Source organism: Spea bombifrons, chromosome 1, assembly GCF_027358695.1.
Source record: "Spea bombifrons isolate aSpeBom1 chromosome 1, aSpeBom1.2.pri, whole genome shotgun sequence".
Lineage (NCBI taxonomy): Eukaryota > Metazoa > Chordata > Amphibia > Anura > Pelobatidae > Spea > Spea bombifrons.
In genome coordinates, this window is record NC_071087.1 from 33,588,900 (window position 1) to 33,610,052 (window position 21,153).

The window sequence follows — 21,153 nt, forward strand, 5'->3', positions numbered from 1 at the left end:
TTTATTATTTCATTTGTTTTTTTTGGTTGGTGCACTCATTTTTGTTCTTTGTTCACTAGGAGGCTCACGTAGTGGGTGTAAATATCAGTTTCCTTTTCCGAACTTAGATTTAGCTAGAGTTCAGGTTGCATTAAAAGTTCTAACTTTCAGACAATCTTTGTATGATATACTTTTTTAATATGGACTTGATACCCGTGTAGCGTGCAACACCTATAATTGGTTGTCCTTTATCTATTCAGTGTTGAAACATCTGGCTGACAGCTGTTCATGACAAAACTGTTTGCTTAAAATGGCGGTGTAATTAATCATAGCAGGAGACGTAAGAGCTTATGTACTGCACAAGTACCTGTAGGTATAACCGTCACAGTTTTTATGCCTGGGCATTCCTGTGAAAAGCATGGTCTGTTGGATCCTTTATGTCCAATGAAGTGCAAAGGGATGTGGATGCTCAACATCCAAGCACACAAGGAGTTAACACAATGTGTGAAAAGGGTGCAATTTTTTTCCGAAACAGTATATATATAATAATAAATGTCCTTATTATTAAATGGCTACATTGTGGCAGTACGTTTATTTGATGGAAGAAAAAGTAATGCATGCACGCAGCATCTAAGCCAAATTATTGGGTCTATTTACTAAAGATTGAGTGATTGTGAGTTGGAAGTCTAGTTAAGTTCTAGGGCTTGTGCATTTGGCTATTTTTTCAATCTAAATTCAACTTCCAATGGCACAAAGAAAAAAATATGTAATTAGTACACTGACTCAGAAGGAGATGACTAAAGTTGAAGCGAGTCATTATGGAAAATATAGCGACTTGCAGATTCAAATAGAGCTGACTGTTGTGTGCACAGCTCAACTCACGAAAGAGACTTGACTTGCTAGGCCTAATTATGTTGAGGAGAAAAGTTAGACAAAACTACTTGTGCTTGGTAATTAACAATAACTAAATAACATCCCATACTGTATGGGATAATAAGGAAGGAAAATGCTATCATAGGTCCCTTCATAATATGCTAACAGTAAGGCATAAACTGATATCAGCTTTGTCTAGGAATCCACTTGCAAACACTTGCACAATCAAACTGGCATGATGGATGCTTGCATCGATTCAATGGCAATTTGATTGTGAATTTGTGAGTTGGATTTTGCCGGTGCTTGTGGCTTAATTCCTTCATTACCCTATATACGTCCACAAAAGTTATGGCAAGATTACTGTTAGGATGTACCTGTAGGCCATACGTTTTTCACAATCACAGAGACATGTGTGGGGCTGGACTCAGAAGCCAGCAACAAAAATGTATATAACGGCCCTAGCATATGCTAGTCCATTGTTACATATTGCTTGATCGGGCGTTCCCTTCCGATAGGTGTCACTGCTGACATTCATGGTAAGGTCTTTGGTGCTAAGGAGAGATCCAGCTGGCATCTCCGATCGCTTTCCCTTCTGGCTGATAGCACACTATGTAGCCCTCCTTGCTGATCGCAGTGTGATCAGTGCAAGGGAGATCACAGGGAAGGGAATGAGAAACACGATTCCTTTCTCTACCCACAAAGTTAAAAAAATTTAAATAAGAGTCACTTTTTAATGAAAAATAAAATAAAAAAATAAACACATTGAGCTTAGTGATGTGGGTGTGACACCACTGGCATACATAGGATCCCCTCTATCCATATTGTACTGATAACAGTGGAAAAATAAATATTAATTATAACTTTAAAAAAAGCCCAGCACCCCATTCTCCGAGCCCTACATGCAAAAATTATAAACCCCACCCCCATTCACTTCCCCTAAACCCCTTAAGAATACTATCCTTTAGGGTACTTTGTAAGGGATAGATGTGACCTTCTAGAACATAAACAAATATATATGTGTGTGTATGTCTGTAATCAAGGGATGTTGCCGAACATAAAGTGGGTCATTTTTTTACCAGTGGCCCCTACTGTGTAGAGAAAATTCTAAGCAAAATTCCAAATACAATTTTTTTTTTATTTTAGTATAGGTTTTGTACATACTAGCATTCATAATTATTATTATTATTTTGTCTGTATGCTTTCAAACAAATGCTCTATTTTTTCTGAAAGTAAAGGATGTATAATTTGTATGGCTACATAAAACATGGAAAATAAGAATCTTGATTAAAACAACATATGGTAAAAACGTCAAAAAAAATGTCCAGTATGTAGTGTCCAAAAGAAAACCTTGGTATGGAAAGGGTTGAGTTAAGTAATGTTAACCTTTAACTTTACTGACAACTCAGGTTTCTAACGAATGAACCACTGAATTAGAAAATTCGTTTTTTCAGCTGCGTCATCTGATTTCACACGTTTCCTATTATCCAATGTGTGACTGTTGGTAATTTTGTTTTTTAGGAGTGCAAGATTCCCAGCATGAGAAGATTGTTTCAGTCTCGTTTAATGGAAGCATTCACAGTCCGAAATTCCCCCACACTTACCCACGAAGCACCATAGTAGTATGGAGATTAATTGCAGAGGAGGAAAATGTTCGGATACAACTGACCTTTGATGAAAAGTTTGGGTTAGAGGACCCAGAAGATGACATTTGCAAGTAGGTGGAATTTTATACATGATCCATAGGAATAAGTCGTTGTAGGTCAATTTGGTCTATGTTCTAAAACGCAGCATAATAAAATTGTATGATAAATTCAGTACATTTCAGGCATCTCTCTCTTAATATCTGTGTAATGTGGACACCAAGTGCACTTTTAGAATCTCAGGATTTATATATGAAGTTTACTTAGTTTCACTTTACTGGTAAAACAGCTGTTTGTGACACTTAATATATGGTATAGATGGTCATGCCTTAAAATGAATAGTGTGTGAAACCTATAAAAAAAAAACCCTGGGACCATGTTAATGTTCCGCATAATCTCTTACATCTGTTTCTTTTCTTTTAGCTGCAGATTATAAGGTTTTTGGGATTGTATTGCAAGTATAAGCCAACAACATTTTTGTTCCCATACTTAAAACTCAGTGTTATCTTACATATGTTTTAAAGTGGACCTGACTCCTGCGACCAACTTTAATAGATTTTAAACCATCAAAGTAAACTGAGAAAATATTTGCTAGTTCTGAGGAGAGCCCTTACAAAAAAATACTGCAGTTTTTCTGAAGTAATACTGCAGTTTTTTGGACATGAAAAAACTGCAATACTGCACTTTTACTGCAGTATTACTGCACATTTACTGCAGTTTTACTGCATTTGTACTTCACTGTACTGCAGTGTTACTGCATATTTACTGCACTTTTTTTATATATATTGCAAACCTACAGTTGTAATTCAATATACTGCAGCTTTATTGCATTTGTACTTCCATACAAAAATAACTGCAGTAAAACTGCAGTACAGTGAAGTACAAATGCAGTAAAACTGCAAAAAACCTGCAGTATTACTTCAGAAAAACTGCAGTAATTTTTTCGTAAGGGAGTAGATTGGCGATAATAGGCACATTGTGTTACTTTTTTTTAAAATAAAAAGGATTTTTGGTGCAAAGTTTGTAATGTGCTGTAATCAATCCATTGATCCAGTCAGCAGATTGCTATGATGTTACATCACTTTTCAAACTTTGTATTGTAATCACTTTTTATACATATCCTCTACAAAAACTGTTGACACATACAGCTAGACTTGGGTGGAAACCATAGAATTATATAATTTTTTTTGCCCTCTGGTATGGATTAGCTGAATTTTAGGGTTATTCCAGGTATCTACTTTCTTTTTATGTAAAAAATACAGCTTCAGATCATGGTTTCTTTATGTAGAGCTTTATGGGTAAATATATATGCTTTCTGTACTTGTATTCCATTATCCCCTAATTTATAATTTAATTATATTTTTTATCTAGGGCCTAAATTGTATATGTTTCTATATTATCAAATTTAAACATATAATTGAAAGCCGGTATCAAAGTATAGCAAATGGCACTCAAAAAGTTTACTTTGAAAAAGTATTTTTCCAACATAAGTAGCTTGTAGTGTCTCCACAGGATCCAAGCATGTGGATTACAATATAGAAACAAGCATTTAGTTAAAGGTGTTGGTGTAGAGCTATGTGGATTTCATCATCATACCTGGGAACTCTCCGGGTGAGCGCTGCTCCTCCGGCTCTCCGGGTCAAGACCCGAATCCTCCGGGTCGCGGGAGCGCCGGGAACGCCGCCGACGTCAGCGGGACTGCCCACCAACGTCAGCGGGACCACCCACTGAAGTCAGTGTGCAGTCCTGGCTGCGTCCCGCAAGGGAAGGTTCCAGGTAGCCGGAGCCGAGGCGTTCCCAGGTATGTTCATCACACAATGTATGGAAACTAACAAGACGGGACTGTCATCAGAAATCGTGGGGCCAAGTACAGCCTTAAAGCCTTGGCCTCAAGCCCACTCATCAGTCAGTCCCATGTCCATTCCATTGGCCTGCAATTGTGAGTCCCCCCCACAAAGATTTCAGTTTGTTTTGCAATTGTTTTGTTCAAGTTATAGGTCACATTAAAGGTGGAAAAAGTTCTGGCATGATTTATCTTTGTGTCATTCTCTAACATCACAAGAACCTGGCATTTTAACAGGGGTGCATAGACTTTTTATATCCACTGTATAAATATATATTACCTATATGGACAAACGTATCGGTCACCTGACCATCACACCAACAGGGACTTTTGGGGAGTCGGTTGATGCCAGAGGAGGCTACTGCAGGCAACCAATAGAGTCACTCCTATAGACATTTAACTCCTGACAGCAAACCTACGGATTTCCGCTCTCGTTAACCCCTGTGATGCTGCATAGATAAGGTAGACTAGATGGTGAAGGGACCAGGGAGATTAGTAAACGAAGACAAACACGAAGATTCTTTATGTTGTGTGTCTTCGTATACGTTTTGCCGCCGCCATGTCTAGAATGCAATGTGTGTCAATCTCCTTTTGGCAATCGTTATTTTCAGGTCCGACTATCCATCTACTCTTTGTTTTATCCTTTATAAATCCTAGAAGCCAATAGGGCTAGTTGGGATTTGTGGTTCAACAGCAGCCGTAGACCATATTTGAGGATTTTATTGACCCATATTCCCCTAGTTTGTAACACATAATCTTTGTATTATATGAAAAACGTAGACAAAAAAATCTAGCATATATATATATATGTATTGTGACTATGTTGCATATATATTATTAAGTTAAACAACATAAACTGCATTTATCTCTCTGTCTCATATTGAGGTCTGAAAAAAAGAGATAATTATCAGATGAACTTGAAAAGATTATTTAAATTGGTGATAGTTTTGTATGATAGTAGGGATGGTATTTAGCTTTAACAATTTCAAATGAGATCACCCCTGGGCAATCACTGCCTAATTATTGGATTTTGCAAATTGAGCCTAATTTACTCCTTTTGATTAATTGGAGCGTGAAGCCTTGCTTGCTCAAGTGCAGGACGCCTGAGCCCCCAGGTGTTGCCTTCATGGAATTTAAGTCACTATGAGTGAAAGCCTCCACTGCGGTGCTGAGGAAGTTCATGAAATGTAATCAGATGATATTCCTTAATAAACTAATAAAATAAGATTATTGTATTGACCATAAGGACACAGTCAAATTGGTCAAGCCACTAGGTGTCCATTGTATTGTGTTACATGAAAACAATATTAGCATTATGCTGAAATTTCTTAAATTATGAAAAAACATTAAAAATAAGAAGTTATCCTTTGACATAGTACAGTTTAGAACTAAGGTGGGCTGGATACTTGATTGTGAAGAGGAAACTAGAGTGTCGATGGAAGCGAAGGACAGTTTACATCTAAGACCGAGTTGCTTCACTGGCTTGCCTCCCAGAGTAAGTAATAGAAACAAACAAAGTCATTATAAATAGAAATAGGTTTAAGGCTATCTTTTACAGAAAATATTGGCAAGGATCAAATACAGTCTGATATCTACAAGCTAAAAGACTGAATGAGCCAAGTGGTTGCTATGTTCCATCATAACTAACTGGAATACACTGGCACGGTATCAGAGTCTTCTGGTTCAACTAAAACCTTTGCTACACATACTGGGTCTCAACACAGCCACATTTCTCACCTCGATCTATCATGTTTTTGTCTCTTATGTTTCCTCTAAATGAAACATTCTACAAAGGTCCGTTTGGATGACAACAACATATTTCTTAGAGTAGAATAGTAAATAGCATACAATGAAAACATCTTTTGTTTTGACGTTATATTGTTTGTTTTAGAGAAATGTTTCATCGATAAAAATAACTTGTATCTAATTTTGACAATTTAGCATACTGTATGTATAAAAATGAATCTTTCACAATCTGTTTGAGCATATAGTACTGACTCCTCAAAAATGTATATTACATTTATTTTTAGAATGTCAGCAGATTGTTTAGCACTACTGCAACAAGGGGACGGTTAAAATGAACATTGACATTAAAACTGTCAATATTTAACAAAGTTAACACATGTAAGACTTTTGCAGAAGGAGAAAAGAAGCTTAGCTCTGAAAACCTTACAATCTATTAGGATGTTAACACGGAACAGGCAGCAGGAAAGGGACTGTTTTGGTGAGGCTAGGTTTCCACTTGGGTTTTTGTCCTGCGTTTTTTTCTTGATGAAAAACGCCAAGAAAACTGCCACTGCATTCTCCTGAGTTTTGGCGTTTTTTCTGGAGTTTTTTCTGGCGTTTTAGCCTCTCTGTGGAAATTGCTTTTTTTTTTTTACCTTAGGCAGTTTTTCCAGCCTTTACAAGTTAGAATTGTCACCCAGCTAAAAGGGATTAGGATAAATGGCAAGTATCTGCCCCCTCCTGATGTCATTTACTTGGTAGAGTTCTACTTAAACACGCCCCGGTGGACCCTTTTGTCTCTTTTCTGTGGTTTGTCAGGCATGCTTTATTCCGAATGTCTGCTCCTCTAGAAAGATTGGCCCCAAATGATGGTGCAAATTGTTTGCTGTTGCTTTTGGCACGCAGGATCCAGTCGCGTATGTTTGTTTGTAATGGCATGTTTGTTCCCAATGGTGTAAAATTCAATATGAACTTTGTTTTCTATGAAACTGTTTGTTTCCGGCCTATTTCTCGTAGGACACACAGATACTGGGTCCATCCTCTGCATTGTAACTGTGGAAAACAACGCCATAAAAAACGCTAAGGCAATAAACCCACATGGCTTTTTCATGGCGTTTTTTCTCTCCCATAGACTTCTATTGGAGAAAAACGCCAAGATTTCCTTGCAAAAAACGCCAGAGTGTCAACATGCTGCGATTTTGAAAAACTGCCACAGAGCCCAAAAAAGCAGAAAAACGCCAAAGAGGACTGAAAAAACGCCAAACAGAAAAACGCCAAGTGGATATGGCATTGTGCGATTTCCTATTGAAGAACAGCTAACATCTGGCTGCAGCGTTTTTTCACTAAAAAAACGCCGTGTGGCTGAATTGGCGTTTTTATGGGCGTTTTTAGCAAAAAAAAAACAAGTGGAAACCTAGCCTGAGGGTGATGTGGGGAAGTCAGTGGTGTAGAGATCTCAAAGGTGGGGATGTTTTTTCAGAATTCAGGTTAAGGGTATTCTAGTGCAATATTGAAATATTCAATATTAAGTTTAATTAATATATGTAAGTTTTTTAACATATTCCAAACTCACTGAAGACTGCTACAACTTAGTTATTAAAACTCAAACTCCCAATCCTAAAGCAGTAAGAAACTATCTGTGTGGGTTCTTCAGATTGATAAAAAGGTAACTGCTGTCAAGTTGTTATTGAGCACTGTCAAGACAGACTTGACAACCAGTTAAGATGATCAGTATGAGGTTTTACCTCCTGCTGAGGAGTCAAGTTGATTTAATTTTTTGCCAGTTTGTTCTGCTTTGCATCTCATCTTAAAAATTAAGAGTCAAGTCACCACAGCTTCAATTTATATGGCAAACCTATTGGCGTAAGCAAAACCCCAAATTGCTCCATCAGAGCCAACTCCATTGAGTTGACCTTGGCAACTCCCTGACTCAAGCGGACCATCATTGAATAGATTCCCAAGAGTGTTTTATCTTTTCTATTTCCTTTGCCATTGCCAGTGAAGCCATCTGCAGCAACTACAATCCTCACAAAAGCATTTAAAAATAAGCAAAAAAATATTTGTTAATTTATACAGGAAGCACCAACACATTTCAGTATTTTAGAATAGACAAGCTAAACCTTGATGACAGTGCTTGTATAGGCACATCAGAGTGTAAGCTAGCTGACCTATAGTTATAATTAGTGCATGCAGATTTATGAAATGTTTAAGTATGTACATTGCCAGCTATTGGTCAAATAAAGGCATATATATTTAAATAATTTTAATTATGTTATTGCTGCTTTCACATTTGTGAATTATAATGTATTGCATTGCCCTGTTAAGGTAAATCTATCAAGGCAAACAACATACAAAGCTTCATTGAAAAGTAAAACCATTTCCTCATTTTAGACTTTTTCATCTCTGGAGTGGGATTAATGTTCCAGGAATATGAGTTATTCTACTTTAAAATAAACAGTTCGAGCAGGTCATAGTGAGAGACTTTCAAAGACTGGGAAATTTGAAATGAAATTCAGAATTTTTAGTTTTACACAACAGTCACATCCTTAAAGGGCAACAAAAATAGAAACAATTGCCCATTAAAGGACCAGGATGCACCCACCGGATTTCTGTGGTTGAAGAAAAGTATAATCATCATGGTTTGTGGCTTGCAGATACAAAAAACAAAACCATACTAAACTTGCATTCCAGGACTTACTGCTTTTATCTGTCCACATTTCTCAATAAGTCTTACTGTGGGAATTTATCTTCCGTGGCATGAACATTTCTGTGTTAACCACTGGTGGTTTGAGGAACACATAAAAAGGGTAAACTGTAACCTTTGCATAACCTCGCACAAGGAAGTTAAAGGGTCATTTCAGCCATCACTTTAATGGGTATGATAGCTGAGAGGTTCCTTAAAATGTATGTGGTATCCCCCTTGCAAAGGCTTTTGCAGAGGTGTAACTAGAAAACACAGGGTCCTGGTGTGAATAATTGCCCCGGGCCCCCTAACTCCAACAGCTGGTCTGTGCCATCTTTGCCCCCACACAACTGGACTGTGCCTTCTTTGCCCCTTGCCCCCCCTTCCAACATTTAACATGTGTAAACACAATTACACAAATCATACACACTAACTCATTCTTAATAACATACACTCCATCTCACCCCACTTACACAATTACACATCCATGCTCACACACACTCACACACACATACACAATTATACATCCATGCTCATACAGCATCCATGCTCCTGCAGCTTTGCCCGCGCACACTGTAGTTATGGCAGTAGGCTTTTGTCTCTTTGCCGTAACTACATATTTATATTATGTAGATTCTATGCTACTTCTATGGTTTTCTGTGAATCATCATAGATGTCAGGACTAAAGAGAGCGCACTGACTATATTGTATATGGAGCACATAACTTCATGTGCAAACTAGATCAGCTTTAAGGAATATTAAATATAGCAGCAATGGATACACTTAAAAGAACACCATAGTCCCAATGCTTTAATTGTTTTCTTTGTCTTGGAAACAATTTGCATGAATTCCAATGCAATTGACTACATGCAAATCAGGACATTATTGGAGGCCTCTTTCTCATTTTCCAGGAAATGTACCTAAGTAAAGATTGGATGTAACTCCAATAGAAAAGAATGCACACAACATGCAATAAAATGCATTGGAGACTTCAATATGAATTAACTTAAGATAGGAGTGACCCGTTAAGGCCACCAAATGGATAGGATAACTTTCATTGTGTGGTAATTTCTTAATTTTTTTTTAAAAGCCAAATTAAACTCAAATAATGATCCCTTATGTTTTATCTAAAGCCTTTGTGCCCTTCCCTGACCTCAAGGCTACTGTGGCCATCCTCCCGAGGGTTTAAACTATTGTGGCTTTGTCAGCAAACATCTTCTAAACCTGGCGTATTCTTAGTTTCTGAGATGCAATACATTCTTCCTTTAATAATTAAAGGTAATTTCTCAAACAGAACCTTAATTTTCACCCCAGGCTCTTATTTATGGATCTATAACTTACACAGATGTTTGCAGCCAAGTACAATATGAATGTATATAAAAGATCATCACCTGCACACACTAGCCAGGTATTTGCATTGCAAAATCTTGATCTCCCTATCTAGATATGAAGTTAATCAAAGCTCCTTTTAACGAGAGCTACTATAAAGTTCACCTCTCATTCAGTGCAATGGTCTGCTAATAATCTCATAGGGATATTTATGCTCCTTTTTACATCACTGGTTAAGAAAATATTTATATTACATCTGTATAATATTTTATTTATCATCCTGTTCCTCTGGTATGTGCACTTAAAGTTTTTCCAATGCTGCTGGATCTTAAATCATGTTGTTTAAAATTGAGTTTGTTGAATTCCTTATTAAAATGCCTTGTACTTTTATAGCTCATGAATTTATTGTTACATAAATTATATCGATGATATGTGATTGCAGGAAAAAGTGATATATTTGTAAAGTTTATTTAAGTAACTTTTATTGCTGACCCAGGTCAATGCAAATTGTTGAATGAAGAAAAAGAACTAATATTTTATTTCTACATGCGTTCGCTTTTATTTCCTGATATAGGGTCATATAAGCAGAAATTCCTATAATTTGTATTTCTTTTGGAAGGAATGACTTAAAGTGTTTTATGAGATTGGTTAGGGGGTGTGCTTGACCCAGCATATCATTTCAATTTAATGCTATGGGGCTTGACCTCTACCTTGATATTAAAATTTTAGGAATGCATATAATAAATGGATGTACAAAAGAGGCAGAGATCCTAGCAGACATGAATGTGAAACCAGTCATATAGTTTTAGTCTATTGATTAGCTACATAAGCTTCCATGACCCCAGAAATCAATTATTCGGATCATCTGATGATTACATCTGAAGGTCTCAAAAGCTTAAGTAACTTTATATCCTTTTCAATATTGGCCACCAAAAAGAAATCAGCTTCAACCAAAAGTTCAATTTTCTCTCTTCTTAGTAAACCATCATGTACAAAGAGGTTTTTTTCTGTCCATAAACAATACATATAATACCATTGTTATTCACCTTGGTACATTGATGTTATGATACAAAACACATTTGAGACTCTCAACGGACAGTTTCTTCATAGTCTGTTCTAGGACATGTCCCCGCTTGGGAGTATCTCACGTTTTAGCTCTCTTGTGCCATTATAGAGGAATAATTTTCATCTACATATCAGTCTGATCCTAGTCCAGGACCAAAATGTAAGGTAAATTTCCCCTGCATGAGGGAACAAACAACCCCAGACATACATTTTGGCTTTCATTGACCTCATCAGTAGGGTACAGTTGGTATACCTCTAGGCACAAGACAGCAATAAGGTCCACGTCTAGATTCATCTTTACATTTAGGGTGGGTCCCAAGAGATCCTCAAATGATGATAAAATATCATATGGAACAAATCTTAGATGTTCATTGGTGTTATATCCAGTTTTTGCTGTTTCTATGGTCATGATTTCTTCCATTCCCTGTTCCCCTTGTAAGCCACCAAGATTGAATACTGGCAGAGCTTCCTGATTTCTAATCTTTCCGACAATGCTGTTTTTATGTGTGTACAATAAGTATAATAAACCAATAATCTACAACAGAGAATAGTTGGAGAGAGAATGTAGTTTGTAATCTCATTACTAGCCTAAATCTACAGAAAAAAATAAGAAGCCTGCCATAATACATAAATGTTTGCTACCCTAACTTTATAATACTTATGTTCAGATGGATTGGCTTGTTTTTTTAGATGCACAGATACATACTATAGCAAAATATGACAAACATATAACAATATAAAAAAATATTTTTTCTATTTTTGGGCAGAAAGAGATTTAGATATATAGATCTTGGTCTACAAAGACTATGAAGACCTGTTACTGGAAGGAAAACATAAGGTAATAGCCCACAGGTGTTATCTGTGAGACATGCAGATGTGTTACTATACACACAATCTGAGAAAAGGGAAGAGGTGAAATAGGAACTTTAGACACCTTGGTATGACACATGCTCGTAATATAGTATTTATATTTTTTCCTGGTACATGTACATAGTTTTCAACACTCCTTAACTGGACTGCTTTGGATATTTTTCATTTAATTGCAATTAAAATGTTATATATATTTTATATTTCATTTATCCCTTTTATCTACTTCTGTAACATCAATAAAGTCAGTAGACAATAGTCAGGGCTTTTTTTCTTTGCTGTTAAATTTTTCTAAAGTTGTATATCATTATAGTAATTGACTCCTGTATAATACTTGCTAGATTCAGTGGAGCCATTAAGTCAAGTCTTAAGTGGGTAAACATATCGGGTGGATCAATTTTTATCTCCATACTAACTTGAACATTTATATGGAAGTATTCTCTGTGGGCATTATCTGTTTTTGATACTGCCCATATAATATATGTATTTATGGCCAGATAAAAAGAATAATAGATTATGCTATGTATGATTTAGACACTAGTGATACCATTAAGTTTAAATGTATAGAAGCAATAAAAGATATTAATGCTTTAATGTATGTAGGTAAGAACCCGTTTGGGCCCCTGCTTATGTGTTATTTTACTGAAACTAAGACAGGTTAAAAAGGTAAAATCTTGGGTTTTGTTTTGCTTTTGAATTATAACTCATAAAAGGTATGCGGCAAAATAGACTTTTTCAGCAATAACACCAGGTGGTTAAAAACTGGTGTTTTCATTGGAAAGTCAACCTGCGTTTTTCTAATTAAACAAATCTGGAGTCGTAATCTTAATGGATGATTGCATAATCAGAACTGCTTTTTGACAAGAATCCCATTTTTATCAATGGCCAAAAGGGGTATTTTCATTTACAGACCAGTATTTATAAGCCGAGAGCAAATAAATTGGGTTCCCGACATTAACTGACAGCGACGGTAGCTTAACTCTTAACCATAGTTAATCATTTGTGTTTATCTTCTTTCTAGGTAGTAGACTGATGGGAAATGATTTAGATGCTGTAGCTTAGAAGTAATAGACATTATGGACACTGTTCAAAATATTAAAGATTGGATAAACTGCACAGGGAGGAGAATCCCTAAAAAAATGGAAAGGATCGTGCTTCAAAAACAGAAATCAGAAAGACAAATACTGTGACCATAAGCATTATCTTGAGGAAAATAAGATAATAACAATGTACTTTGTGGCTTCCTAGAAAATAAATGCTTTTAAAGGAATAGCAAAGTAATTTAAATAAGTCACAGTAAATATTTATGTTACTTCAGACATTAACATTAACTAATTTTTGATCTTTAACATCTTTATAAAATCCTGAACTCCATTACAGAATTACTATTTAATTAACGCATAGTTACAAATACAACATTTTGCTATGCGTAGGAAATAACAATTAAAGGATTTGAAAAGTAGTTATTAAGCTGTAATAAAATGTTCATCAGCTTGCAAACTAATCTACTTAACAATTTTTATAGAAGACACCATTAGCCGTAATATGTGTTTTGTAAAATGCCTGGCAGAAAGATCATTTTAAGAAACAGTTGATAGTTCAAAGCCTGTTGGAAGACCTAATTCTAAGTTTAGCCGTGCTATAAAAATAAACCGGCAAGTGGAAGCTGGAAATAGCACAATCCATACGTTTAGTCATTAAAACCCACACTTAGTTGTACTGTGCATGAGAGTTTCCCAAGACTGTTACAGATGGTACGTGTTACTAATTTTGCCCTAAGCCTTTGTGGTGTATTAACAACGAGTTGAAGGTGAATTGCAGAAAGAGTAAAGAGTATGAGCACTTCAAAAATCATAATTAATGTGGTGACATGGACTTCATCTGGCCATGTCACTGCTTAATGAACAACTCACCTATAAACCTGTTTGCAATCCCTTAATCTGTGAATGTTTATTAGTATGTATCTATATGATTTGTTGTCCTACAGTTTTTCTACCCTAGCTAGGAGAAACATGGCCTAAGTTTGCGTTGGTGTATAGAACAGAACTTTGTATGGGTTGCTGGTGGTTTCTCCAGAGAGCAAAGTAAGCTGGTTACTATCCCTCCAAGGAGTATACTGGGGAGTATAGTGCAGAGTTTGCTGAAGATATTGTCTCGCCTTAGTTGCCAAAGACTTTACTTTATTTTTCCAGAGAAGCCTGCAGAACCTACGTTTGCTTGTTGTTGTTGTTGGCTGTCTATCCTTAGCTAACAAAGTATTGAGGCAGATAGCACAAAGTACATTTTTATTTATATATGTAATGTGTTAAAAAAAAAATAGGCCCAGACCTCTAAAACTAATGGAGGTTCAGTACAAGAGCTCCAAAATGTATAAACGCATCTTTGAATTTAGCCTGAATGTTACCTGGCATGAATTACATAGATATCTACCCTATTGTAAGTCTTATCATGGTCAGGTATTGGCTATTAGGAGAATTATTTAAAAACTGTGTTATATAAAGGTGTAATCATTCAGAGACACTGATATCCATGACAGGCTAATGGAACTTATCAGTACATATGCAATAATTTAGTAATATGTTCTATCATCCTCACCTGACCAGAAGTATTGAAGAAATAAATATTCTTTATACACTTGTGCATTTTTGGACAATTTTTCATTAATATTGTGTATAGTATGGCCATATGATCATGGAGAATGGTACTTTGAATTACAAGTAAGGAGAATGTATTTGCCCAAGGTGTCCAAAAAGTCAGGAAAGGGAAGTCCAGATAAGAGAATATTACTGTCAATATATAAGAAAAATATTTAGGCATGTGTTGTGTCATGAAAGGGTTGGGTCCAGGAAAGGCTGCACAAATGAAAATGGCAGTGTGAGGGTTTCAGTTGATTAAATATCAATAACACCTAAGCCCTAAAGGATAAATGAGGTTGCCAACATAAGACGTACAGAAAAAGAGATCAATAGAGAACCAAGAAGTACATCCCGGGGAACACCAACATTGCTTCATTTAATTGCCCTAAATTGTACTTTTCTGCTGAAAAACATTTTGCTACTCAATTTTGCAGAGTTCCTTATAAAGTAAGCCTATTTCAAACCTACTGTACAGGAAACCTAAAAATACTGGCTTAACGCTATCATGCATTCAATAAATGTAAAACAAATGTGTTCTTAGCTTTTTGAATGATTGCTCATACATGTAAGAGTAGTACACATCAGCTCTTATTAAAGAGAATAATTGTGTTTCTCTCACTAGGCAATAGTGATGGCTTTAGAATTATCAAATACCTAAGTTCTGAGTGCTAAATGTCTTCTTATTTCTGCATTGAACTTGAGGAAATCAAGATTACACTTTCTTTTTTTATACTAAACTGAAATAGGTAAATGTTAATTAAGAAATGTTATTATGTTGTTTGCAAGAACTTTCCTACCAATATAGCGATCACCAACTGGACAAGTCATTTTTTTCAGTTCATGTAAACGAGAAGAAGCCTTGAGGAGCAAAAGAAAAAATGGTCTCTCCTTATATTGTAGGCATTAGCTAGAGCAGTAGTATAATTGCTTTATATAGACATTCAGGATATAAAATATGCCTTAACTTAACAACGTTGATAGCATTTGTAACTATATAGAAGGCATTACGTTTCAACATTCTCTGGAGCTAAAGAATTTATATTGTAAGGGTCAGATTACTGAGAAACCCCTAGATAGATAGTGTGTGTTTTCTCCTTATTATGCCACTTTGTGTAAAATGTATGGCTAATCTGATGAAATCAATCCTTTAACTTCCTGGGATGTCAAAACACCATGTGGAGTCTAATTGTCTGTATACTTGACCTAAAAAGCAAAGGCTCGGTCTTGACATAGTTACCGAAGCATATATTTAATAAAGAATATTGGAATTCGAAACAAAATATCAAAACATGCCTGGCAAATGAATGACAACTTGCTATGCCAAGTATCTCATTAATTTGGCTAACAGTCATCATACAATGTCCTGGGTGCTGAATGTTTGCAAGTACAGTTAAGGCAACTTGCAGTAAAGCTGTAAAGAATCCTTCTCTGTTTAGCCAGTTGAAATAGCAGACATACCATCTGCTCTACTTCAAGCTAGACAGTTGTGTTTCTTCACCTGCCACCCAGCCATCTCCTAGAATCCTCTTTCTTGGCATGTTGCTCATTCATGTTACACAAACATTTACCACCTTTAGCCACAGTAGGAGGATTTAAATGTGCTGTTTCACCCAGGGGGCCAAGAGACGTTCTGCATCGTGTAGGAAAAAACAATAAAAATAATCAGTCAGTATCTTAAAAACTGTGGTTAAGAGTTTATTGAAATACTACAGTTGCCTAGAAATAGAGTCTTGCCATTCCTCTAAAGCCTTCCTTTATGTATTACATCACAGCGGTCTGTCAACAGCCACCTGCCATTTGATGCTCATGCAAAGCGTTAGAGGTCCTAATACACAGTTATAGGGCGTGTGTTTGATTGAATGAGGTGTTTTGTGGGATAGGTGTGATTGGAGTGTTGTGTGATCGGTGTGAGGTCTCTTTAAGCTGGAAGAACTTAAAGTTAACGTCACTTCTGTGATGTCAGAAATAGGCAGGCTGAGCAGTGAAGGCAGACAGGATTAAGAGGCCCCGCTGAAATCTTTTCAACAAGAAAATACAGCAAAACAGTATGCCATTTTAAAAAAAAGCTGTAAACCATAGTAGTACATAATAATATAAAAAGCTAAGAAAGTTGGGTGTCTATGTGGATAAACATAGTGTGTAAAATTGTCACATTTTGTCACTTGACAGGGATCAATCTCAGGACCCTTTTCATTCCCTTCCTTCTTTATCATCCGATTCTCTTGATAAACTACCTTCCTAGTGCTGGTGCAATTTTTCTAATTCTCAAGCATTCACACGATGAGTGTTCACTGCACATGTGACATCAGGGATACGCATCTGTTCATACTTTGAGTAGTGATTTAATCACTATATTAGCTATGTGTACACAATCCATTTAGCATATATTTTGCAACCTTATTTGCTAATAGTGTAGTGCTTGATATATGTGAAATGTGTGTGAACAAACTGTTCTGGATATGTGTGTCTTAATTTTGAGAAAAGGAAGGTTAAATGTATAATTTTGAAAAGGACCATGTGACATATGTGTTACACTTACTCATTATGCTGTTCTGCATATAACAATGCATCACGTTGAGTGGTCACTGCAGTTTCCTTTGATGAGGCAAATATGGTTCCACTTTAATTCATTTGTGTAGAAAATCATTCCTTTTTTAAAAATATTTTATAATAACCTAAGGCAGTTATTTTCCTCCTGACTTAATATACCTATTACATCTAAGAAACAAATAAAAACTTGAGAGTTCCAGCTCCTTCTTATGTGCGGTAATCAGGTTCCACTTATCCAATGGTTCAGGGTTTCCTGGGACATAAAGAAGTAAATCCAGGACCAGGACTCACCACATTATTACTGGACTGGCCAAGTGAAACCTGGATAAGTAGCAACCCTATGTAAGGAACCTTCATGTCCAATTTGGGCCAGCCCTGTCTAAATAACTTGAAACCACCCGGTGACAATTTTCCCCCTGGGCCTGGAGCCTAAACAGGAAATGTAGGGAAGGCAAACAGTTCCATAGGACAATGGCTTATTTATTTATATATACAATGAAAATATAACTCTAATACAGCATGTATGCAATGAAAATAAATAAAATATAATAAAGATGATATTGAACAATATTTATTTTAATAATTTAATTTTCTACATTTGATTTAGGTAAAAAGTCAAGCCATTAAGTTATAGTGTTGCTATAGTTAACAATAGAAACTGCATAAACGTGTAACATGATTGAAAGGCATTTGTACAGAATTTCCTATGTTGTACACACTAAGAAAAAAACATAGAAGGTAATTTGAGAAATACGTACAGCGTGTCTCCTTTTCAGTTTGCTGATTCTGCATGCTGGCATCCAAAGGATTTCCCTCGGACAGAAAATAACTCGCAGCCAAGTTCTTTTGATTCAGAAAAACAACCAGGCGTTTCAGTTTAAAGAGAAAGGGAATCAAAATTCTCTCCGTTACAATGACACAAGCCTACCTTGAACAAGGTTAGCCATCTTGAAACACAGGTTAAAAGGGGGGGAATCTGCTCCAAGAATAGTCTACCTTTTTAACAGCTGTACTGTCAAATTTAAGTTTTACTCCTATGGAGTAATGCAGGATTGTGTGTTGTGTGCTCTTGAACGTAAAGCGTGTTTGCGTGTTCTGCACAAACATACCTGTTGGCCTATTAGCCTCTTACCTTGTTTATTTAAATAATTATCTTTTTTTGCTGTCTCGGTGATGAGCTGCCTTTCTGTAGCACACATTCAGGGAAATGCTAGTTGGTATGGATTCAGGAGAATAATATCCAGTTACTCATTGCAACTTGTATGACTAAAGTTTGCAAAAAGTGATACACGGGTCAGGTAAAATATATATCTCATAAGGTCCTTGGGGCCTTATTTGGTAACATACCCGCCTACTATTTTCTTTTTATCACTTGAAGTTTATTGGGTTTACAAAAAGTAAAACGAAAACACAACATAGTCCATGTAGTACGGTGTAAAAGAGCAATGAAAATACACAAACTAAACATAGAAAACACTAAATAAAGAACAAGCAGAGACTGTAGCAGAGACAGGAGCAATCACACTCTGCGTGTTGTTTTGTTTTTTTTTTACCATTCCCCCCCATGGAATTAATTTATTTCATCCATTTGCCACAAGAGGGGTAAGGGGGAGAGCACCGGCCCAGGTTTGCCTAAGGCCCTGTTATCATTTTAGATGACCCTGACCATCGTAGTCATTATGTGTGAAGAGGGGTTAATTGCCCGGGATGGCAGACATGCAGGTTATTCCCTACGCCTCAGTAGAAGAGTATTTACCCAGGTTTACAGGCACCATCTACTGGTTTCTTCCATTTCATTTAGCCCGGTGTTATTAGGGCTAGTGGGTGTCTGTATGCACCAACTGTGTCTTACCAAGAAGGAATTCGTTTGAAACAAAAACAACAGTGCCCAATGGTTAATATCACACAGGGCGGGAAATCTTATTTTCTATTGCTGCATTTTTATTGCAGCTATTTGTGGAACACAATACTTAGCTGTTTCCGAATATTTTGTGTACATTCCTCATATTTTACGTAAGTGTCTCCTATCCCTGCTTAGGAAAATACAAACAAGTGTTATAGTTTTGAATTGATCTATACTTTGGCATGGCATATGTTGACATTATTTTTTGTAGTGCTCATATAAGGTATAGGCCAGGATCAAGATGTCAGTCAAACAGGCACTTCCAAGTGGGATGGGTGGATATTACCGAGCACCTCTTGATGGTCAATTACCATTTCTCAGACATCTGATAGAGTATGTTCACCTTAATGCCATAATGCCACCACTTTAGTTTTGAAGTCATTGCAGCTGTGCTTTATAGAAAATAAAGGACTAATTCATAAATTCCAAAATGCGAACCAAAACTTTGTCGACAACCCAGACTTGTTTGTTGAACATAAAAGGGCATAAATCCTTTTGCGTTCCCTAGGGAAAGGCTTGAAAAGGGAGTAATTATTATAAACCACTTAGTGCTATATGCTGCGTATCATGTTGCCGTGAGAAAGTTATGTTTGATTGGTTCATAAAACTGGTTTGGTAAATCCTATCTGTTCTTATTTAAGCAGTTGCATACAGAGAAACACTATACAATTGTTTTTATATTGTAAGGTAAATACAAGTCTTTAGAATTATAATTTATTTATTCTTAACTTATACACACAGACTTTAGGTTTTATATATCTTGAACACATTTAACCGAGGTGTGCCTACAAATATTTTATATAAACATGGATCAAATATAGTATCAGGAATATTATATTATAGTGTATAGTGTACCATTAATAGGATAAAGTCTCACTGGAGAAAGCTTAGCCGCGACGGAAAGTAGCAGCCAGTTTTAGGAAGTTCCCAGGTATGAAAATAATCATATTCAGAATGTTCTTCAGGGGTTATTAGGAATAAAACAAAACACTACATGCATTTTAAGAAAATACCAAAACAACACAAGTTTTGATGGTAGAGAAGTTAGCATTGTGGGGACACAGTCTTATCTTATAAATTAATAATTTATAAATAATAATAATTTGACATTTCTTTATTACAACTATATGCATGTTTTTTAATATATATATATCTTTTTTAGGTATGATTTCGTGGAGATCGAAGACCTCAGTGATGGCACGATCCTCGGTCGCTGGTGTGGTTCAAGCACAGTGCCAAGCAAGCAAATATCTAAAGGAAATCAGATAAGAGTACGCTTTGTATCTGATGAATATTTGCCCTCAGAACCAGGGTTCTGCATCCATTACACAATTCTTACCCCGGTAAGCAGTACGTTTTTAAACACAGTACAGTGCTTATTAGTTAGTGCTGTGCTGTGCTGTAATCTGATCATTCAGGTCATATGCAATGAGCGGAGTTAATGAAAGATAAACAACCTTTTCAGGCAAGCAATGTATTCTTTACATGAAAACTAAATATATACCCAGGTGTCTTACTTTGCAGATTTGGGATGTGCCAACGATTTGTCTTTGTGGTGGTCAGTCATGTGAAAACTCTTGCTTAAACATATTTTTCCCCCTTTGCAAGGAAATTCAGTATCCATAAACACACATTCAGTAGGACTGTGGCAGGTTTAGACGTGTACATGAAAAAGAGTATATATAATATACAGTATATTAGGGAACGGAAAGAATACACAAGATATTTTTAAGGTACAATTAATGTAATGTATTCATGGTAGTAAGAACAGAGCATTTCAATATAGAACTTGCCGCACACCACATTTCCCACCCCTGCAACATCAGTGGGGACTGCCAACAGACTTAAGTGGGACTGCCTGCGACATAAGTGGGGCTGACCACCAACATCAGCAAGACGACCTACCGGCATACCTGCTTCTTGCTCCTGTTATTTTGAGGCTTTTGCCCCTGCACATAGTTGGGGAAGATGATGATAGAACAACTGTACCTACCACTTTCTCATTTTTACCAGGGTGCTCTGGGCACATGACACTATGCCTATTTCGTGACTTGAATGCA

At 36.3% G+C, this 21,153-nt stretch overlaps 1 protein-coding gene across 1 annotated transcript in view; it reads left to right on the top strand.

Annotated features, from left to right (window-relative positions):
• The window catches only part of PDGFC (platelet derived growth factor C), a 101,246-nt gene that overhangs the window by 59,190 nt on the left and 20,903 nt on the right, over positions 1-21,153 (top strand). The window contains exons 2-3 of the mRNA XM_053460390.1: positions 2,371-2,566; positions 20,256-20,436. Of these exons, the coding sequence (XP_053316365.1) occupies positions 2,371-2,566; positions 20,256-20,436 (377 nt within the window). The remainder of the gene's footprint in view (positions 1-2,370; positions 2,567-20,255; positions 20,437-21,153) is intronic.